Source organism: Cyprinus carpio, chromosome B7 (assembly GCF_018340385.1).
Source record: "Cyprinus carpio isolate SPL01 chromosome B7, ASM1834038v1, whole genome shotgun sequence".
Taxonomy (NCBI): domain Eukaryota; kingdom Metazoa; phylum Chordata; class Actinopteri; order Cypriniformes; family Cyprinidae; genus Cyprinus; species Cyprinus carpio.
The window spans coordinates 5,608,791-5,628,956 of NC_056603.1; the positions used below are offsets into that span (position 1 = coordinate 5,608,791).

Here is a 20,166-nt window from a genome sequence, read left to right on the forward strand (position 1 = left end):
AAGACGCAGAGGATTAACGTTACTTTCATTTTTAAAAATATTCGCCGTTCCCCGATCTGCCTAAATGTGTTTACATTCACACGAATCATTCGTGATCCAGCTTCATCTACAGAAGAAGTGAGTATGAGGTTTTTTTTTTTTTAAATCTTTGCAAATCACCTTTCCTAATATATGCTAGTAAGCAAGTTTCGCAGCTGAAGTTTACAGTCTGCTGTCAACCCTCGGAAGAGAGGGGCGGAGTCAGCAGAGCTCATTACCATTTAAAGCAATATGGACTTGAACAGAGTGCAGAAAACAGAGCTGATTTTGACAGGGTAAAAAGGGTGTTTTTACACTACCATTGAGAAATTTGAACAAAAGTGTGTTATAGACTTTTCATTAAGACCCTAAAGAATCATATCAACTTGTGGAAAATGGGCATCCGATGACCCCTTTAAGTAACAGACACAAATGGGGGTAATTAAAACAACAGAAGGGATGAATGAACTAATCAGAACACAGGCAAAACTAGGTCACAGGGAAGAAAGCAAAACACAAATGGGACACAAAACAGACTGACATGTGTTTTATATATATACACTGAACAAAATTATAAACACAACACTTTTGTTTTTGCCCCCATTCTTCATGAGCTCATTATCTCGGCAAAGGAGAAGTGCTCACTAACTGTAACATGGAGTCAGAGACGTTCGGATCCATATGCAGTACTTTATTGTCAAGAATGGTCAAACAGGCAGAGATCAGAGAACAGCGTCAGGTATGTCAGGGGGTATCCAAAATCAATAACAGTACCAGGCAGAGGTCGGGGCAGGCAGCAGAGAATCACAGTCGGTATAAACAATCCAAAGTCAAAACACGGAAGGACCAAACACTAGGAAACCGCTCAGAAATGCTAGACAGAACTAGAAAAAGACTTTGCAAAGACTGAGCGTGATTGTGCTGCTTATATATGTGTGTGTGTGTGTATTAGCTGCAGGTGTGTGTGTGTAATTAGATGCAGGTGTGTGTGTGTGCAATCAGTCCCAGGAATGAGGCAGGATGGGAAATGGAATTCGAAAAAAGGGGATGGACACAAAAATGCCAGAGTCCTGAGTGGAGTGCCCTCAATTGGAGTTTATGGGCACTCCAGCTAATGATCATGACACTAACACAGATTTAGACAGATTTGTGAACAATATTTGAGAGAAATAGGTTTTTTGTGTACATAGAAAAAGTCTTAGATCTTTGAGTTCAGCTCATGAAGAATGGGGGCAAAAACAAAAGTGTTGCGTTTATAATTTTGTTTAGTGTATAAAGGCAAGGAAAGTTTATTTATATAATATATTTCATAGCCTACACAATGGTAATTTAAAGTGCTTTACATAAAATAATTATTACAATTAAAATAATCGTAAAAATAATCACTACAATAAAAGAAAAGGGGGGGGGGTCATAGTTCAGTGGTGCCTGGGGCAGAAGAGGGACGGGGGGGCAAGTTCGGGAGCGAGTTCATCTTCCTGACAGCCTGGTGAATGAAGCTGTCCTTCAGTCTGCTGGTCCTGGCCTGGAGACTCCGCAGTCTCCTCCCTGATGGCAGCAGACTGAAGAAGCTGTGTGACTGCTGTGTGGGATCACCTGCAATGCAGAGGGCTTTGCGAGTGAGACGGGTTCTATAAATGTCCTGGAGGAAGGACATAATACAGTTCAATGATTGGGACGCAGCACAGAGCTCATTCAGTAAATGAACAGCTGGACAGATGTGTTTTGAGTCTGGATGTAAGTGTGGCTACAGTTTTAGCTCATCTGATCTCTTCTGGAAGCTGGTTCCAGCTGCGTGCAGCATAAAAGCAGATGCTCCTTGTTTGGAGTGAACCCTTGCTATTTCTACTGACTTGATCCTGATGATCTGAGGTCAGTTAGGCTTATATTCAGTGAGCATATCTGCAATGTATTGAGGTTGTCGAAGTGATTTATAAACGGGTAATTGTGGCGTGTGAATTGTGGCGTTTGGTTTTGCGTTTGGTTTTGCGTTTGCCTATCGCGGGACTGGACAGTTTCGGTCTGCTAAATAGGGAGGCGTGACAAAAGCCAGTAAGCCGGTAAAAAGTACTTAAAGAGCTGTTCTGTAAGTGCTTGTCAGAAGTGTTTGTAGGGAGTCTTGTAGGGACAGCAGTTTTGTAAGTGTTTTTGCCTCGTTTTGTCATTAGACTACTGCGTGATCATCGTTGCTAGGGAAACTTTGCTTTAATTACTGTGTGTCTTACCCTGGTAAATACGTGTGAATTGTGGCGTTTGGTTTTGCGTTTGCCTATCGCGGGACTGGACAGTTTCGGTCTGCTAAATAGGGAGGCGTGACTAGCTGACTTCAATCACAGGTAATCAGGCAAATATATAAGTGGCAAGTGTCACCGCGGCAGCGGTCGCGGCAGCCCTCGTGTGAAGCCTCCTCGTGTGAAGACCGACGAGTGTAAAAGACCATCGACTCTACCTGCGCGACTCCACCGAGCAAGGACACCGACAGGGCGCTTGAGTATTGCTTTTCTCGCCTTCATTTTTTTGTACAGCTCGTCCTCAAATACTTATTCTAGTCACTTGTAGTCACTATGTGCTTTCAGATCTCTACTATCACTACTAACACTCGGAGAGCACGCTATGTACGTCGAAGGAAGGCCTGCCTGACAAATCTAAGGCCTGTCCCTCTGACCTCTACTCCAACGCTCTCTATTCCACTTGGTCTCTGGAACTGCCAGTCCGCTGTTAACAAAGCAGACTTCATTTATTCTATTGCTACTCATTCTGGTCTCAGCCTCATGGCACTGACTGAGACCTGGATCAAACCTGAGGACACTGCCACTCCCGCAGCCCTCTCCTCTCATTTCACTTGTTCCCACACCCCTCGTACGACTGGGAGGGGTGGAGGTACTGGTCTCCTTATATCGAAAGATTGGAATTTTGATCTTCAACCACCACCTACAGGTAACGTTTCATTTGAATCACATGCTGTTACTGTAACCCACCCTTTTTAAAATCCACTTTGTGGTCATTTATCGTCCCCCAGGTCAATTGGGAAACTTCTTGGAGGAGTTGGATGTGCTGCTATCAAACTATCCTGAAGATGGTACTCCTCTGGTACTGCTTGGCGACTTCAACATCCACCTAGATAAACCCCAGGCTGCTGACTTCAACACTCTGCTCGCCTCATTTGATCTCAAGCGAGTCTCTACTACAGCGACTCACAAATCGGGGCAACCAACTGGACCTCATCTACACGCGCTGTTGCTCAGTGGACAACACTTTAGTTACTCCACTGCACACCTCAGACCACTTCCTCATTACTGCTAATCTAGCACTTACACCTGAAGCGGCACACGCTCCAACGCGGGTCACCTTTCAACGGAACCTACGCTCAACTCTCTCCATCTCGCCTATCCTCTGTGGTTTCATCCTCACTTCCTTCACTCTCGCACTTTTCAGCTCTGGACACGAACAGTGCTGCGGACACTTTTTGTTCCACTCTGACCTCTTGCTTGGACAACTTTTGCCCACTGTCGTCTAGACCAGCACGCACCACCCCATCTGCCCCTTGGCTGTCCGATGTACTCCGTGGAACATCGCTCTAAACTCAGGGCTGCAGAGAGGAAATGGCTTAAATCAAGAAACTCTACCGACCTCAGTGTGTATCAGTCTCTCCTCTCTTCCTTCTCTGCAGACGTCTTCACTGCTAAAGCATCATATTACCACGACAAGATTAACAACTGTTGTGACGCTCGGACACTCTTCAAAACCTTCTCTTCTCTTCTTAATCCGCCTCCACCTCCTCCTCAATCGACTCTTACAGCTGATGACTTTGCAGTTTTCTTCACGAATAAGACAAGAACCATCAGTGACCAATTCTCCACACCGCAGACTGAGGATAACTTCACAACGACTAATGCTCACTCGTTCTCCTCCTTCTCTCCACTCTCAGAGACGGACGTTTCCAAACTTATCCTGTCCAGTCATCCTACTACTTGCCCACTGGATCCGATACCCACTCACCTCCTTCAAGCGATTTCTTCTTCAGTCATACCTTCACTTACTCACATTATCAACTCCTCTCTTCACTCTGGAACATTTCCCTCAGCATTTAAGCAGGCTCGGGTAAGCCCACTGCTGAAGAAACCATCTCTAAATCCAGCACTTCTAGAAAACTACAGACCGGTATCCCTTCTTCCATTCATTGCAAAGACACTCGAACGAGCTGTGTTCAACCAGCTCTCTATGTTTCTTGTACAGAACAACCTCCTGGACAGCAACCAATCTGGCTTCAAAAGTGGCCACTCAACTGAGACTGCCCTGCTCTCGGTTACTGAAGCCCTGCGACTGGCAAGAGCAGCTTCAAAATCCTCAGTTCTCATTTTGCTGGACTTGTCTGCTGCAATGAATATAATGCATCCACAACTTACAATGGATTATGCTCAGAAAGATGGGCATCTCTGGAACCGCTCTCCAGTGGCTTAACTCCTACATTTCTGATAGATCCTTCATGGTGTCTTGGAGGGGTTAAGTTTCTAAGTCACAACAACTTGCTACTGGGGTTCCTCAAGGCTCAGTACTTGGACCGCTTCTCTTCTCCATCTACATGACGTCATTAGGATCTGTCATTCAGAAGCATGGCTTTTCCTATCACCTGCTATGCTGATGACACTCAACTCTACTTCTCATTCCAACCAGATGACCCGACGGTAGTTGCTCGCATTTCAGCCTGTCTGAGTGACATTTCTAGCTGGATGAATGACCATCACCTTCAGCTCAACCTTACTAAGACTGAACTGCTGGTGGTTCCAGCTAACCCATCGTTTCATCACAACTTCTCTATACAGCTGGGTTCGTTAACCATAACTCCTTCCAGGACAGCCAGAAACCTAGGAGTTGTGATGGATCATCAGTTAAGCTTCACAGACCATATTGCTACAACGACCCGGTCCTGCAGATTTGCCTTATACAACATTAGGAAGATTAGACCCTTCCTGTCAGAGCAAGCCACCCAAACTTCTTGTCCAAGCTCTTGTGCTCTCTCCAGACTGGACTATTGTAATGCTCTTCTGGCGGGCCTTCCTGCAGGTACTATCAAGCCTCTACAACTGATCCAGAATGCAGCAGCGAGGGTTGTCTTCAATGAGCCAAAAACAGCTCATGTGACTCCTCTCCTCATCAGGTTACACTGGCTACCAGTAGCCGCTCGCATCAAATTCAAGGTACTGATGCTTGCCTACAAGACGACCACTGGCACGGGCACCAACATACCTAAACTCACTAGTTTCAGTCTTATGCGCCCCCTCCAGAAGTTTGCGCTCTGCAAGTGAACGACGTCTTGTGGTGCCATCCCAAAGAGGTTCAAAATCACTCTCACGGACTTTTTCCTGGACTGCGCCCAGCTGGTGGAATGACCTCCCGATCTCAATTCGAACAGCTGAGTCTTTACTCATTTTTAAAAAACATCTAAAGACTCATCTTTTTTGCCTGCACTTAACCAACTAATTCTAGTACTTACCTTTTCTTTTTCTGTGTCTATCATATTCAAAAAAAAAAAAAAAAAAAAAAAGAAAACCCTGGCTACGTGTTCTGTACTAGACTAACTGAGACTTGTCATAGCACTTGTATACCGTTGTTGTTCTCTCGTTGATCTGATTGTTTCTACTGTTCTCATTTGTAAGTCGCTTTGGATAAAAGCGTCTGCTAAATGATTAAATGTAAATGTAAATGTAATACTTTAAAATCAATCTTAAATGTCACTGGAAGCATAAAGACCAGAGGACTGGTGTCAGATTTTCTGGTTCTAGTCAGAATCTGGATGAGCTGCAGCTGTCTAATGGTCTTCTTGGGAAGGACGGTCAGGAGTTAATTACAATAGTCCACCCTGCTGCTGATAAATCATGAACGAGTTTCTCTAAGTCTTGACTAGAAACAAAACATTTATCGCAATGTTTTTGAGATGATAGTATGCTGGTTTACTTGTTTCTTTGACATGACGACTGAAACTAAGATCTGACTCCAGAATCACATCCAGATTCTTGCCTTGATTTCTTGTTGTTTGGTTCTTGAGTTAAGATATGCATTCACCTTGAGAACTTCATCTTTGTTTCCAAATGCAATGACTTCAGGTTTCTCTTTGTTTCACTAACTGGCATATCTAACTGTTAATTTCATCAATGCACTGATGCTTAGACTTATGCTCTGATATAGTCACATAATAACCTCTCCCTTCTGACTTGAACCATTTGAGGACCATCCCAGAAAACCCTTTTCCAGTCTCTCTAGAAGTACATTATGATGGACAGAGCCAAACACACAGAGCCGATCCTATACACAAAGATCACATGTTGTGTAGGGCCCCGAAACACCAGTAGGCCCCTTCCTCTCAAAGATGATTTAATTTCAGTTTTGTTTTTAATTTTGGTCAGTGGTTATGAAATCATGAATGTTCCTTTAATGTGGTGTGCTGATGCTCTTTCTGCGTAACATCCAAATCAGTCAAATCATGTAATGTGACTGTCGTATACAGTCTCCTGCGTTCTTGCTCAATACTAAAAATTGAGTTCAAAGCACTGAGCTGCAGTTTCTCAAGCTCTTTCCGTGAGCGCGATTCAAGACGGAGTGAAACAAGGACAAATATAGGCTACTCTGAGCTGTGTATGTGTCAAAATGTCTGTCTGTTGTTTTGACAGTGAATCTGCTCTGAAAGAAAAGGAGTTGGGGAGCGAGGGCTCCAGAAGTCTAGGATCGGCTCTGCAAACACAGCACTGAGATTGAGTTTACCAGCACTGATATTTTACCAGAATCAGTATTTAATTGAATATCATTGATTATCTTCATGAGCGCTGTCTCTGAGCTGTGATGTGGTCAGAAACCAGATTGAAAATTGCTCAGGTTTCATTAATAAAGAAAACTCAAAAGAACTTGACTGTGTGACGTCACATTGGTTGATGAGAATATGGTCATGTGTTGTATGTTGTGGGTGAAAGTGCTTCTCTGGGCAGCCGCAGTGAATCCATCAGTGAATCGACTCTCGTATCGTTCATGAGTCCTGTGACGTCATTGGGTGTGTTGATGTTTAAATGATGGAGAATCTCCACCATCATCTTCTCATGATGAGCTTCAAAACACAACACGAAAAACACTTTCAGTTCAAACTCTAGACATGTTTCAGTGATCTGCATTGTTGTTGAATGATGGAAATGCTTCATATCTGTGTTTCTTCTTCTGTTTTTAGTGCTGATGTCCTTCATCCACGCTGGACTCACTCAAGGTACTGTGCTGCACTGCAGTATTTGATTTATTAAACAAATGTGAATTGTGTTGTAGTACTTTATTTGGTCTACATGGATCATATGAGGATCCCACATTTGTCTCTTTGCTGATGATTTATGTCTATATTTTGCTGTTATTCACCTTCTCTCAGAATCATTTGTCTGTGCAGTTCCTCATGCTGCTAAAACACTGATAAAAAAAAGGAAAAAAAATAGTTTAAAATGTTAGTTTGTTGTAAAAATGTACACTAATTAATGACTGTGTGTAATTAATGTGCAGTTCAGGGTCATTTTAGATGCCAATGATGGGTGGATAAATAAATTAATAAAGTTCCCCTCTGTCACAGTCTCAAGGTTTCAACACAAGGTTTTTTTTTAAGGGTACTCAAGTCCATATAACAGTGTGTACTTTAACACAAACAACAACCGACAATGAACTGAGAGAACAGAGGAACTGAAGTTTACACAGATAATGAAGTAAAAGGTGAACAGGTGTGATGATCAAATGAACTGTCAGTGTAACTACGTAAAGAGAGCAGGAAACTAACAAAGACAACAGTCATGAAACAAAAACCAACTAAAAGTCCATAAGGAAGTTAAAACTAGAAAACATTCACAATGTAGAGCACTAGTGATCTGAGGAAAAAAAAAAAAAAAAACCCTACAATGGAGAACAGAAGTGAAGGAGTGACATCATAACACATCCACAACAGAGTAATATTGTGACATAATTGCAAAAATGGTACTTTAGTACAATTGAAATAAATGAATAAAAAATAAACTTTGACAAAGATTCGTTTTGTTTTTCTTATTATAAAAATTATTTTTAATAATGTCTCAACATAAAGTTTAAAAGAGTCATCGAGTGATCATTGCAGTCATCTAGTGGCTATAGTTGAAATTTCATGTTATTTTATTTTATGGCAGCAATCTACCACTAAACCAACACAGACGCATTGTCCATGTTATCTCCATGAATGAAAGATAGAATGTACATCATAACGATAATCAAAAATAAATAAATAAACCTATTCAAAATGATATTCTATTTATGCAAAATTAAATGACAAAAAAAACATACCAAACCTGTAGTAGACCTCGTGACCCATAGTCAGAATTACACTGTTGCACCGTTACAAAAATTATATATATATATGCCTCCTGAGCTCTTAAAAAAAACAATCTAACACTAGCGTTGTCTTTTTTTTGTTTATATTTTTTTCTCTTCTGTCTCCTTGTTTTGTAGTTAGACTTGTTCTTGGTAGAGTAACCAGGACTTGTCACAATCTCTTACATTGATGCTCTTTTGTTGCTCCGATTTCTTCTGTTGTTCTCATTTGTAAGTGGCTTTGGACAAAAACTTCTGCTAAATAATTAAATGTAAATGTAGATGCTTTATTGAAACCTCTGACTGAAAACAGTCCCACCTACCGCCAGAACAGGAACTGTTCAATAATGTTTTAACTTTCTCATTTCAAAATACAATTGACAAAACAAAGAAATTAATAAAACATTTTACATTTATTTCAACCTTTATCATATCTATTTTTAATCATCATGACATCACTATCAGCTACATTAAGTCAGATTTTCAGTTCAGAGTCTGTTTTCTTCTGTTCACAGATTTACCTTCACTGACTGTGACTCCAGACAGTCCTGTATTCACTGGAGAGACAGTCAACCTTACCTGTGAGATAAAACCTTATTACAGTGACTGGAAATATGAGTGGTATAAAGACAACACACACAGCAATGTAATGTTACAGTCGTCTGATCGTTACACTATAAACAGAGACACTCTCACTATCAGAGGAGTAATTACATCTGATCAGGATCAGTACTGGTGTAGAGGACAGAGAGATGAAGGAACAATCTCGTCATATTCAAGACCTGTTTCTCTCACTGTGGAGGGTGAGTTGAATATCATTGTACTCCTGAACTCTCTCTAGGTAACACTACAATAAAGGTACATGAATAATAATGTACTAACACTTGAATTAATACATTACTTCAACATGAACTCATGATTAGTGAGACATGAGCAAATTATTAATCAATCAAGAGCATCTTAACTATGACTGAAATCATATGGATTCATGAAGAACGCAGTCTTAACTACATGTTAGTACATGTTTGATAGTTAATGCATCAACGTTTAGGGGTTAACTGAAAGGAATAGGAGATATTCTGTCTAAAACAATTTAATATTGTCATAATTTAACCCTTTATCACTGTTTGGGGTCATTTTGGCCCCACTGGACTTTTCCCACGAACTTTCTATCTTAAACACACACACACACACACACACACACACAAACACACAAATGTATGTGACTGCAACAGAGAGCATTTTTACAGAAATTGGCAAATAAAATAAACAAAACTGGCATAAATCTAAAAAAAAAAATTACATTTAAATCAGGGTCTGGTCCTAGAGCATAAACACAAAGTGAAACGAGCTTTCTATCTCATACACACACACACACAAACACACACACACGTGTGACTGTAACAGAGAGCATTTTTATAGAAACTGGCAAATAAAATCAACTAAACTGGCATAAATCTGAAAAATGTCACATATGCAACATGGAACAAGCATGTTCCATAATTGTTGATAAATAATTTTCTGAAATAAATAGTATGTGATTACATTACATAGTGGTGACTTGTAATGTTTCTGCAAATGTATCATAATAATTTGCAAAAGCAGATCATTCACAATATATCAGCACAACAACAACAACAAACTCTAAACTTTGACAAAAATACAGATTTTTTTATGTATTTCAAAATGTTTAAATATATATTCACAAAATATATATCATAAAGTTGTGAGGAGAAGCTGAAGCATCAAGAAAAATGAAGTGAAAATGAATGAGTCTCTATGGACCTCTATTGGAAACATGTGGTCATTGCACTTTAATTCCTTAACTAGAAGAAAAAAAGTTTTTCGACTAACCTCCAGATGGCAGTATTCTATCCCTAACACATAGAGCAATGTCCAAAAACTATTTAGAATTAAGATAATCATTTAAGTGATTTTTTCTTAAAAAAAAATCATATTTCATGTGCCAATGTCTGTAATCGGTCTAGTTATGTAATTGTGCAGTAAATAGGTAAAAAAACTTCAAAATTTCCACAAAAACACAGCAGTAAATGTATAGTTGAGAAGTAAATAAAAAAAAATTATATATGGTTTTCCATAGTAAAAATGTATGTTATCCTATTAAGCTTAACAGACTCTGTTAAATGTTAAACATCTTAAGTGTTATCCTTTTTTAAAAACCAGTGATAAGGGTGAAATTTGATTGACATCTGCGATCCGTCATAACATTACGGACACACAGCTTAGTTTATCACTTAATTTGCACTGACTCCCCGTATCAAATGTAAGTATACTTAAAAAAATGAGTTCCAACCTGTAATGTGCACTGTCGTATACGCATCTTCGTAGAGACGCGATTCAAGGACACGGAAGTGAAACATGGACAAATGATAGGCTACTTTGAGATCAAAATGCTGACACTTGCGGAGTTTTTCACTAACACAGTCAGTTATAAGCCTGGCTAAAATAAACATTCAGATTTGACTATAAAGAATTGAAAGCCTAAGTCAGATATGAGGACTCTGTGACCCCAAAAGGGGGCCCTTCCTGCTGTGATAAACCTGCGATGTCTGGCATCATCTGGTAATCAAACAACAAAGAAACAGAAGAGAGATTACTCATAGCTCTTAACACTTACTAATTGTCATAAATTATAGAATTAATTTATTATCTTAAGTGCTCTGAGCGGTGATGGGTCATAAACATCGTGAGTATTATTGAACATTTGCTCAGGTTTCATTAATCTCATGAATGGATACTCAAATTATCAAAACTGACTGTGTGACGTCACATGGTTATTTTCTATTCTGTTGTACATTTGCCATGTATTGTTGAGTTCATTTTGAAAGTCCTTATTTTGCGATAACCCATTACCGTATATCTTTAACACACAATTTCGCCACAGTATCTTATAGGCTACACCGATACAAAGTGACATCTCTGTTCTCTCCATTGTCCACAGTGATGCAAAAGTGGGAATAAATAAGTGCTGGTGACTGAGCTTCACACACACAGAATGTATTCTGAATTTCAGTTAATAAATAAGTTACTTTTTAAGGGACCTGCACTGATATGTATAGATGCCACATCAGGACGATCTGTGTTTCCATTTACATTTAGTCAGTTAGCAGCATGCTTGGGACATCCAAAGTGGACTCACACTCAAGTACTGACAAGTGGAAGACAATCAAAATGTGCAACATGACAAGAGCAATGGAGTATATAACGATGCTACTAACAAGTCTCAGTCTAAGCCTAAACACAGTATCCGTCAAAGCAAGTATCTTGAAATAATGATAATAAATTAAAAAGAAAAAGCAAGACCTAGAAATTCAAAAAAGTCTTCAGAGCCAGGCTAGTGTTAGAGGGTGTCTTTTTTATCATGCTTGTAGAATAAACTGAAAAAAAAATATTGAATACAAAATAGATTAAACAAGTTAGTTAGATGTATGTTTTTTTTTTTTTTTTTTTTAATAGACTGGTAGAATAGTATCGAGTTGCAAAAAAGTTCTAGAGGGTCAAATAAAGAGGGAAGAGAATCGATGGTATGTGGATTTAAGCTAACTTCTTGAAGATGCGAAGATTGAGTTGAGGCAAGGTCATTAAACCAGGAAAAAGGGAAACATTAAGGTATACTCAGACAGTCCGGTAAAACGTGACAGTGTGCTTCTTGTGTGTTATGGCACAATCAAGCGACGTTCACTGCAGAACACAAAGACTCTAAAGCACAGATAACTCTGAGAGTAATGAAATCAGGTAACGGCGGTGCAGAGGTGAAAAGGTTGATTTTTGTATGCAAAACATACTGCCTTGAATTTTATGCGAGTAGCATTGTGGATAGCCGCAGTGCAATTACTGGAGTACTAGAGTTTTAACATCAATGAATGTAATTATGGGAACCTAATATAGTAAAATAGGTAACGTGTTTGACAGGGAATCTGCTACTGAAAAGAAGAAGGTTAGGGAGTTGGAGAGGCTCTTGGAAGGCGCTCGAAGAAGTCTAGGATTCGGCTCTGCCAACCATCAGCACGAGATGTGCGCAAGTTTACCAGCACTAACATTTTACACAAGTCAGTATTTAATTGAAGTAGCATTGAAATCGACGAGCAGCACACAGCGAGCGCTGGTCTCGTAGCCTAGTCGCATCGCGGGTCAGAAACCAGATTGAAAAATTGACTAGGTTTCATGAATATAGACATCTCCCAACACGCAACAAAACTTAAAGAGACAGGAACTCGAAGACTGTGTTTCTTCACATGGGTTGATGAAGAAATTATAGCGTCTTGGTTGCTCAACATTGGTGGGGTGAAAGTGCTTTCCTCGCGGTGATCATTGCAGTCATCTAGTGGCTTTATAGTTGAAATTTCATGTTATTTTGGATTTTATGGCAGCAATTACCACTAAACCAACACAGACGCATTGTCCATGTTATATCCATGAATGAAAGATAGGATGTAAATCATACTTGATAATCAAAATAACTCAAATAAACCTATTCAAAATGATATTCTATTTATGCAAAATTCAAATGACAAAAAAAACATGCCAAACCTGTAGCTAGACCTCGTGACCCATAGTCACTCAATTACGGTGCTGTTGCACCGTTACAAAAAATTATACTATATATGCCTCTGTTGAGCTCTTAAAAACAACAATCTAACACTAGCGTTGTCTTTTTTTGTTGTTATGTCTATTTCTCTGTTATGTCTCCTTGTTTTGTAGTTATTGACTTGTCTTGTTAGAAGTAACCAGGACTTGTCACATACTGATTGCATTGATGCTCTTTTGTTGCTCCGATTTCTTTATTTGTTCTAATTTGTAGAGAGTGGCTTTTGGACAAAAACTTCTGCTAAAATAATTAAAATGTAAAAAAATATGCTTTATGAAGAAACCTCTGACTGAAGGCAACAGTCCCACCTACCCCAGAAACAGGAACTGGTCAAATAATGTTTTAAACTTTCTCATTTTCAAAATGATAATTGAAATACAAAATAAGAAATTAAAAAACATTTACATTTATTTCAACCTTTATCATATCTATTTTTAGGTCATCACTTGGACATCACTATCAGCTACATTTTTAAGTCAGAGTTTCCAGTCAGAGTCTGTTTTCTTCTGTTCACAGATTCACCTTCACTGACTGTGACTCGGACATGATCCTGTATTCACTGGAGAGACAGTCAACCTTAACTGAAGATAAAACCTAATGCAGTGACTGGAAATATGAGTGGTATAAGACAACACACACAGCAACTGTAGTAACAGTCGTAATGATCGTTACATATAAACCAGAGACACTCTCACTATCAGAAAAGTAATTTACATCTGATCAGGATCAGTAATGACAGTGACAAACAGACTTTGAGAGATGAAGGAACAATTTGCGTCATATTCAAGGACCACAGTTTTCTCACTGTGGAGAATTGAGTTGAATATCATGTACTCCTGAACTCTCTCTAGGTAACACTACAATGAAGGTACATGAATAATAATGTACTGCTGTTGAATTAATCATTACTTCAACATGAACTCATGATTAGTGAAGACATGAGCAATGTTCATCTAATCAATCAAGAGCAGAATGGACACAAAAAGGCCTATGACTGAGAAATTTCATATGGATTCATGAAGAGCATAGTCTTAACTACATGTTAGTACATGTTTGATAGTTAATGCATCAACGTTTAGGGGTTAACTGAAAGGAGACTAGGAGATATTCGTACAAAAAGACAATTTAATATTGTCATTAATTTAACCCTTTATCACTGTGGGGTCATTTGGCCCCACTGGACTGTTCCCACGAACTTTCTATCTTAAACACACACACACACACACACACACACATTAACACACAAATGTATGTGACTCTTGCAACAGAAAGCATTTTTACAGAAATGGCAAAATAAAATAAACAAACTGGCATAAATCTAAAAAAAAAAAAAGTACATTTAAATCAGGGTCTGGTCCTAGAGCATAAACACAAAAGTGAAACTTGAGCTTTCTATATCATACACACACACCACAGAAACACACAAACCGTTAATGACTGCCAGTTCACCAGGAGCATTTTTATAGAAACTGGCAAATACAATCAACCCTAAAACTGGCATACATCTGAAAAATGTCACATATGCAATATGGAACAAAAGCATGTTAACGCGATAAGTGTTGATTAAATTAATTGTTCCTTGGAATCAAAACCCCAACCTTTTGCGCTGCAACGCACAAGCTCTACCCTGAGCCTATTTTTAATCATCATGACATCACTATCAGCTCTACATTAAGTCAGATGTTTACTCCGAGTCTGATTTTCACTCTGTTCAACAGGTTCACCCCAGAGTTCACACTGGGACTTGTGACTCCTGACAGTCCTGTATGTGTCACTGGAGAGACAGTCACTCTGCATACGTTTGTGGAAGGAAAGTGGTGGTGCTGAACCAGTGTAGACAAGTACTGAGTGGTTTACATACGCATGAGAGGTCCTCATATGGACCCTACGATGTCCCGGATCGTTCACGGTAAACGGAGACACCTCTCCATATCTAGAGAGTTAATTTAAGTCTGATCAGGGTACTCACTTGGTTCCGATGCGGACAGAGAGATTAACGCGACCAACATAGTCAATATTCGCAACACACTGTTTATCTCTCCTGTGGAAGGTAGATGAATTCATTGTAGTCCTGACAAGACTTCCTAGGGAACCACCACAATAAGGTACATGATATCATAATTGTACTTCCATTGCATGGCCAGTAAACTTACATCTCAACAGTGGGGCAATAATTAGGTAAAGACAACTGCTATCTTCCAACAATTAATTAACAAAATCACAGGTATAACATCTATAATATGACAAAGTGAAAGTAATGATGGATTCATGAAGGAACGCAGTACCGAATCATAAAATGTTCGTACATGTTTTGAAGTTAATGACCATCAACTATTCGGGGGGTAACTAATCGTTAATAGGTTTTCGCTTTGTATTTTAACATTGATTAGGGGTTAACAATGATGACATCTCTGCAGATCCGTCATTAAACAATTACTGGAAGACACAGGATTAGTTTATCATTATTTTAACTGATCCTCCGTATCAATGTAGGAAAATACTAAGTACACTAATGACTGATCTTATATGACGATAGATATTGTATTTTTGTGTATTCTCTCTTACTGCAGTTGGACTGTACATGTGTATTTGAGAGGTAAGTTTATAATAAATCCATGAGCTGGAATTTAGTAAGTAGGGGGGGTTTAAACTAGTGATTGAATGAATGAAACATGCATGTAAATAAAGTCATGACCAAAATAAACATCATTAACAAGATCATTGTGCTGCTTATTAGTGTTTGAGTTATTAATGTAGTTAATAATGATGAACGACCGCTTAACAGGTGATGATACAATTGATGCACTTACAACACCATTACTGTGTATAAAGATCAATATTAAACGCACAACAGAAACGATGCTATTATCAATGTACCCTTAATGAGTTTAGGTACCCTCACTCTATTACATGAATTAACAAGCTGCCTTTGAATCCTGCGGATTCTCAACGCATCTAGACCATATTAAAACGATAACCCCACAAACACGCTTTGTCTCCGGCCGGACTTCATCTCGCATGGATGTTTGAGATGATCTATGGTGTGAAGTCAACTTTAAAACTGCACGGTGAATCCGGACGACAAGAGAGCGACCCATCAGTCTTCTCTTTAACAATCAGTTGAAAACAAAGAGCGGAAAAGAGTAATAAATGTACGAAACACTCGACTCAGAGATCCTCGCGCATTCATCACAGATCAGTGTTATGGAAGTGTACAAGGCTGTTGATGCCCTGTACAGGAAGAAATCAATGAGAGCAGAGTACCGGCAGGTCAGTTAGATCACAGAAAGTCCAGCAAGTCTTCTACGGTTCCTAGAGTTTTTGTCTAAAGTGAATGAGGTTCTTGTGTGAAGTGAAATTAATGTGACTGATGGATCTGTGAGCGGTCTGTGGTTGTTTCAGTAAAAACAGTGTTGGATGTCCAAGTGCAGTTTAAGCTCATTATAAGCAAGAAACAAAAGTAAATCCAAGCAGAACGAACGAGACAACGAAATACCGGAACTTGAACCTAATATTGATCAACAGAGTCATCCGTATGAAGAGCAGAAAATAAGAAAGAGAGCAAACACTAGTAGATCCTACAGAACAAGAAGAGACAGGTGTCAGGCTTACGAGAGTCGCCATGGGACAGAGGACAGCTGTACTATGGAAAACAGATGAGGTAGGCAAGGACAACACAACAGCAGAACTCAGGAAGATAAACCACAGCAATGTTAACCACAGAGAAATAATGGGTAACAGAATAATAACTTCACCATAAAAAGTCCTTAAACCGCATACGTTATAATCATGACATAATCTATGATAACAACCAAACGAGGGATCGTCTTGATTATGCTTTTAACAAAGTGCACGTAAATATATTCAATTTAGACATTCAAAGGTTTACATTACATATAATGAATCCAGAAAGTCCACTACATTTGTGCTTTCATGTGTTTATGTTTAGAATGTATCGACATAATCCATTAAATTAAATTATATTATTTAAATAAAACACAGTATTTTAAACCTTTTGTATGTATGTCATTAAGACGTGAATCGCCATTATGTTGTCTAATAGTACACACTTGTAATTTCAAGTTACGCAGATTCATGAATGTTTCTGTTCTGGTGTCCTGTTATTGTTCTCCTTGCGAGATGACAGAAACTTGCAAGGGGGAAAACCTTCTTCAAGTCCATTCCTGAGTACCAACCAAATTTAAAATTTGCATTTCCTCAGTGAACATTTATTTTGTGTATAATTTGTTAATCGCATAAGTCATTGAGTGACCAGAAAACAACAAAAACCATGAGAAAACTATAGACAACATACAATTGAAGTGACCCACACAACGCTAACAGACCTGCATTTATACTCTTTTTTATTTGAAGTATAAAGGTGCAGTTCATCAATTGTGGACGATCAGTATCTGTTTCAAACCAAATCATAAATGAAATGAAAGTGTATTATTAATATTATTAACTAATATTTATTGTAGTTTCTGCTGGTGGCTATGGTTACTGATGATATCTCATGACTATCATGAGAATAGAAATGGCTTCAGCTCTCCTTCAGCAGGAGCTTCATTCTGCTTTCTATAGACGAGTCAGAGGGTGTTTGTCTGAAGGAATGAGGACAGGAGACAGAGCCTCAGAAAACACTCCCATCAGAAAAAATAATCACACCCAGCAAAAAACAAAAACTGACTAATCCATGTTATGAAAAATGAGGTTAAGTAAGAAATTTATAAGACTATAGTTTGTAAAAACTATTTTTATTTTCCCTGAAAATTTATTTTAATAATAATATCATTTTTTTTTATTATTTGTTATTATCTTCCTTCCTTCTTCACAGATTTACCCAGATCTTCAACGTTTTAATTATGTTGTGCTAGTTTTGAACACCACCAGATTAAAATCTATTATGTGATACTATATCCAAAAAAATATATTTAATTCACCAACCCCCAAGAGCCCCAATAAGCTCGTTTTTAAAGTGCAATGTAGGGAAAGTCTAATACTTAAAAAAATGTACTAAACACTTAATCGCTACCTTGCCTGTATTCAGGAAGTTTTGCCTCTCAGTTAACACACCTAGATTACTGAATAAACCAACAAATCACATCTTATGATTTTAAAAAGCATATTTACTTAGAATTAAGTAAATTTAGAAAACAACTACATTACAAAAAAACAATATTGAAAAACCTGAAATTAACAGCAAATATCCTGATAGGTCAAATATTACAATAAAAAAAAACAAAAAAAAAAAAAAAAAAACAAACTATCGAAGTGGTATATTGAGGATGCTATCATGAAAAACCACAAAACAATAGCTCCACATTCCAACAATCTACATTATGAACGCAAAGGTAAACAAGAAATACAACACAAAGCAACTGGGACATTCTATCATGGGACTATCCAAGAACATTTTAAGTGACATAGCAGACTTCTAATGACGGACAAAGGACACAAAAACGATCTTGTTGATTACGGGTAGCACATGCCAGAACCAGCATGTGGCCCGATTTTGGTCCTACCATTCTGCCATCAGTAGGACACATCAGCAAGAACGGAGGAAGACTATGGACTTATGCCACACCGAAACCTAGGTGCGGCCTCGGTGTGATACACGACAATTACTAGACGATTACATGGGGAACAATACCATTTAATTAACTTTGTTTAGAAGTGTTAGTTAAGAAAACAAGACACTTGACTTTCATGGTGTTGGAGTCAATTGTGTTTTGTTTTGTTGCTCTTTACGTGACCATCCGGCTTTAAGAAGGGTTTAGATAGGGCCAGAGACGCGTGGGCGAGGGACGTCATCGTTTTCACAGAGAGCAATTATACGGGCTTTTTCTGGTCCACTGAAAATTGCAAATTGTGCTCGGACATTCCAAATTTATCACTCTGGCGGACTCCGGATGGGTTTAAAAAAAATATCGGTTTCACTCTCCCAAAGATAAGCAACACCAGAAATCCGTGCGTGGAGACTCAACACCTACTTATTGACTACTATAACAAAATGTATGCATCTACAGTCGCATATTGCGTTCTCCGTGTGGACGGGTAAGTAACAATGAAGAAAAAGTTGCAAATTACAAAAAAGTAGATATAGAGAACTGCATCCATAGAAATTCCAAGCAATACACCTTTGCTAGGTGCAAAGATAACCAGCAACATTTCGGGTGAGACAGCAATTAATCTGGTGGTAGAGAATTCTTACAGTGGAGCAACTCAAGTGACATGTGTTCCCCGTAGTCTTTCTTAATAAAAAATGAAATTGATTATGTGAATCCGGAGTGAATTTAAACGTGCTGATTTACACCTTCTATTTCCAATTATCATGATGTGACTGATGTTCCTTCTCGAGGCGCGATTCTGAACACCCGCTCCCCCCTCTTCGCCGGGATAAAACTTGAGAATCACGAACGTATATAAGCGAGGGAAAGGTTATTAGGAAAGAAATATGTAATTGTAGAAAAAAGGAAATTTAGTAGTAGAGGACTCAATAATATATTGAAGCAAAACTACCTTAATTGTGATAATATAATATGTAGATACAACGATATATGCCAAATAAAAACGATGTGTTGTAGTACTGATCGCGATGTATTTACAAACGAGTTTACTCTAAATTACAATGTACTTGGATTGGATATCGACATACGTAATCCAGATACATGTAAGCTGTTACTACTCAAAGACTATGGCTGTACTATTATATATATATTATAGACTATATATATATATCTATATATTATAATATATATAGATACACCCTCACACTAACTTATATTTCATTTACTTACTTTCATAGTCTTTAACGTAAACCTAAATCAGCCACTTAAACTCCAGAAAAAACCAAATACAAATAAATGAAGGTCGCAAAAAACATTCACAATGTGAAAACACAAGACAGCAAACATCAACATCACAGAATATATTCAGACTCCAGTCCAAAAAACAAACAAAAAAAACAAAAAAAAAACCCATGTGGTGCAAAAAGAGAAACAGGTTACTGATTAATTCCTTTAATTGTGGACAAAAAAAAGTTTATAATGTTAAAGGTATCAGTGTAATTATTCATTAAACTAACATGAGTATGCAAAATAATCTATGGATCCAAGTGCAGTTTAAAGCTTATTTAAACAAGACAACAAAAGTAAATCCAGCAATGAACACGACAAACA

At 38.4% G+C, this 20,166-nt stretch overlaps 1 protein-coding gene and 1 pseudogene across 2 annotated transcripts in view; both read left to right on the top strand.

The window, feature by feature from the left end:
* Positions 1-20,166, top strand: part of LOC109048312 — a 138,394-nt pseudogene that overhangs the window by 104,381 nt on the left and 13,847 nt on the right.
* Positions 1-20,166, top strand: part of LOC122137800 (titin-like) — a 102,803-nt gene that overhangs the window by 72,067 nt on the left and 10,570 nt on the right. For both annotated transcript variants that reach the window (XM_042726783.1, XM_042726784.1), the window contains exons 2-3: positions 7,232-7,267; positions 8,892-9,179. In XM_042726783.1, the coding sequence (XP_042582717.1) occupies positions 7,232-7,267; positions 8,892-9,179 (324 nt within the window). The remainder of the gene's footprint in view (positions 1-7,231; positions 7,268-8,891; positions 9,180-20,166) is intronic.